Source organism: Oncorhynchus gorbuscha, unplaced genomic scaffold, assembly GCF_021184085.1.
Source record: "Oncorhynchus gorbuscha isolate QuinsamMale2020 ecotype Even-year unplaced genomic scaffold, OgorEven_v1.0 Un_scaffold_873, whole genome shotgun sequence".
NCBI classification, from domain to species: Eukaryota; Metazoa; Chordata; class Actinopteri; order Salmoniformes; family Salmonidae; genus Oncorhynchus; species Oncorhynchus gorbuscha.
The window spans coordinates 245,815-248,314 of record NW_025745856.1 but is presented as its reverse complement, the minus strand read 5'-3'; the positions used below and the strand labels follow the sequence as shown (position 1 = coordinate 248,314).

Below are 2,500 nucleotides of genomic sequence, written 5' to 3'. Positions count from 1 at the left end.
AGAGAGACCCAGAGAGAGGAGAAAGAGAGACCCAGAGAGAGGAGAGAGAGAGACCCAGAGAGAGGAGAGAGAGAGACCCAGAGAGAGAGAGAGAGAGAGACCCAGAGAGAGAGACCCAGAGAGAGAGAGAGACCCAGAGAGAGAGAGAGAGACCCAGAGAGAGGAGAGAGACCCAGAGAGAGGAGAGAGACCCAGAGAGAGGAGAGAGACCCAGAGAGAGGAGAGAGACCCAGAGAAGCAGTTTAACACACTTTCTGTCCCTAAATAACGTTCAACATAAGACGGGAATGACAATCACTCAACGGGAACCTATAACAACTTTTAGTTTGGTTTTTGTTTCCATGACGACTGCCTGTTTTGGTATCCGTGGCGACCATACAGCACTATACAGTTACCTAAAGAACTTCTCCATAAGGCGGTGTAGGCTCTGGATCCACCCATCTTTAGCTGGCTGGATGGACTGGGCCCGGTACGATATCAGAGTCAGCACCGACGCATCCTGATGACATCACAACAACAACTCCTTACAAGAACAATGGAAGACAAAGTGAAGGCAAATAACAGACATCACACAGACTGTCAGACACAGGAAAAAAAGAGAGAGAGAAGGGCTGATGAGAGGAGGAAAGGAGAAGAGGAGGGTCGATGAGAGGAAGAAAGGAGAAGAGGGGGAAAGGAGAAGAGGAGGGTCGATGAGAGGAAGAAAGGAGAAGAGGGGGAAAGGAGAAGAGGAGGGCCTATGAGAGGAAGAAAGGAGAAGAGGGGGAAAGGAGAAGAGGAGGGTCGATGAGAGGAAGAAAGGAGAAGAGGGGGAAAGGAGAAGAGGAGGGTCGATGAGAGGAAGAAAGGAGAAGAGGGGGAAAGGAGAAGAGGAGGGCCTATGAGAGGGGGAAAGGAGAAGAGGAGGGCCTATGAGAGGGGGAAAGGAGAAGAGGAGGGCCTATGAGAGGGGGAAAGGAGAAGAGGAGGGCCTATGAGAGGGGGAAAGGAGAAGAGGAGGGCCTATGAGAGGGGGAAAGGAGAAGAGGAGGGCCTATGAGAGGGGGAAAGGAGAAGAGGAGGGCCTATGAGAGGGGGAAAGGAGAAGAGGAGGGCCGATGAGAGGGGGAAAGGAGAAGAGGGGGAAAGGAGAAGAGGAGGGCCGATGAGAGGGAAAGGAGAAGAGGGGGAAAGGAGAAGAGGAGGGCCTATGAGAGGAAGAAGAAAGGAGAAGAGGGGGAAAGGAGAAGAGGAGGGCCTATGAGAGGGAAAGGAGAAGAGGAGGGCCTAAGAGGGGGAAAGGAGAAGAGGAGGGTCGATGAGAGGAAGAAAGGAGAAGAGGGGGAAAGGAGAAGAGGAGGGCCTATGAGAGGAAGAAAGGAGAAGAAGCCTATGAGAGGGGGAAAGGAGAAGAGGAGGGCCTATGAGAGGGGGAAAGGAGAAGAGGAGGGCCTATGAGAGGGGGAAAGGAGAAGAGGAGGGCCTATGAGAGGGGGAAAGGAGAAGAGGAGGGCCTATGAGAGGGGGAAAGGAGAAGAGGAGGGCCTATGAGGGGGAAAGGAGAAGAGGAGGGCCTATGAGAGGGGGAAAGGAGAAGAGGAGGGCCTATGAGAGGGGGAAAGGAGAAGAGGAGGGCCTATGAGAGGGTGAAAGGAGAAGAGGAGGGCCTAGAGAGGGGGAAAGAGAAGAGGGGGGGGAGAGGAGGGCCTATGAGAGGGGGAAAGGAGAAGAGGAGGGATGAGAGGAAGAAAGGAGCCTAAGAGGGGAAAGGAGAAGAGGAGGGCCTATGAGAGGGGGAAAGGAGAAGAGGAGGGCCTATGAGAGGGGGAAAGGAGAAGAGGAGGGCCTATGAGAGGGGGAAAGGAGAAGAGGAGGGCCTATGAGAGGGGGAAAGGAGAAGAGGAGGGCCTATGAGAGGGGGAAAGGAGAAGAGGAGGGCCTATGAGAGGGGGAAAGGAGAAGAGGAGGGCCTATGAGAGGGGAAAGGAGAAGAGGAGGGCCTATGAGAGGGGGAAAGGAGAAGAGGAGGGCCTATGAGAGGGGGAAAGGAGAAGAAGAGGAGGGCCTATGAGAGGGGGAAAGGAGAAGTGGAGGGCCTATGAGAGGGAGAAAGGAGAAGAGGGGGAGAGGAGGGCCTATGAGAGGAGGAAAGGAGAAGAGGGGAGAGGAGGGCCTATGAGAGGAAGAAAGGAGAAGAGGGGGAAAGGAGGAGGGCCTATGAAGGGGGAAAGGAGAAGAGGGGGAGGAGGGCCTATGAGAGGGGGAAGGAGAAAGAGGGGGAGAGGAGGAAAGGAGAAGAGGGGGAGAGGAGAAAGGGGGAAGAGGAGGAGTGGAGGGCCTATGAGAGGGGGAAAGGAGAAGAGGGGGAGAGGAGGGCCTATGAGAGGGGGAAAGGAGAAAGGGGGAGAGGAGGGCCTATGAGAGGGGGAAAGGAGAAGAAGAGGAGGGCCTATGAGAGGGGGAAAGGAGAAGAGGGGAGAGGAGGGCCTATGAGAGGGGGAAAGGAGAAGAGGGGGAGAGG

The 2,500-nt window shown here is 55.1% G+C and overlaps 1 protein-coding gene across 1 annotated transcript in view; it reads right to left on the bottom strand.

Moving 5' to 3' along the window:
* The window catches only part of LOC124020654 (tuberin-like), an 81,289-nt gene that overhangs the window by 40,418 nt on the left and 38,371 nt on the right, over window positions 1-2,500 (bottom strand). Inside the window, 1 exon segment of the mRNA XM_046335896.1 lies at window positions 396-499. Within this exon segment, the coding sequence (XP_046191852.1) occupies window positions 396-499 (104 nt within the window).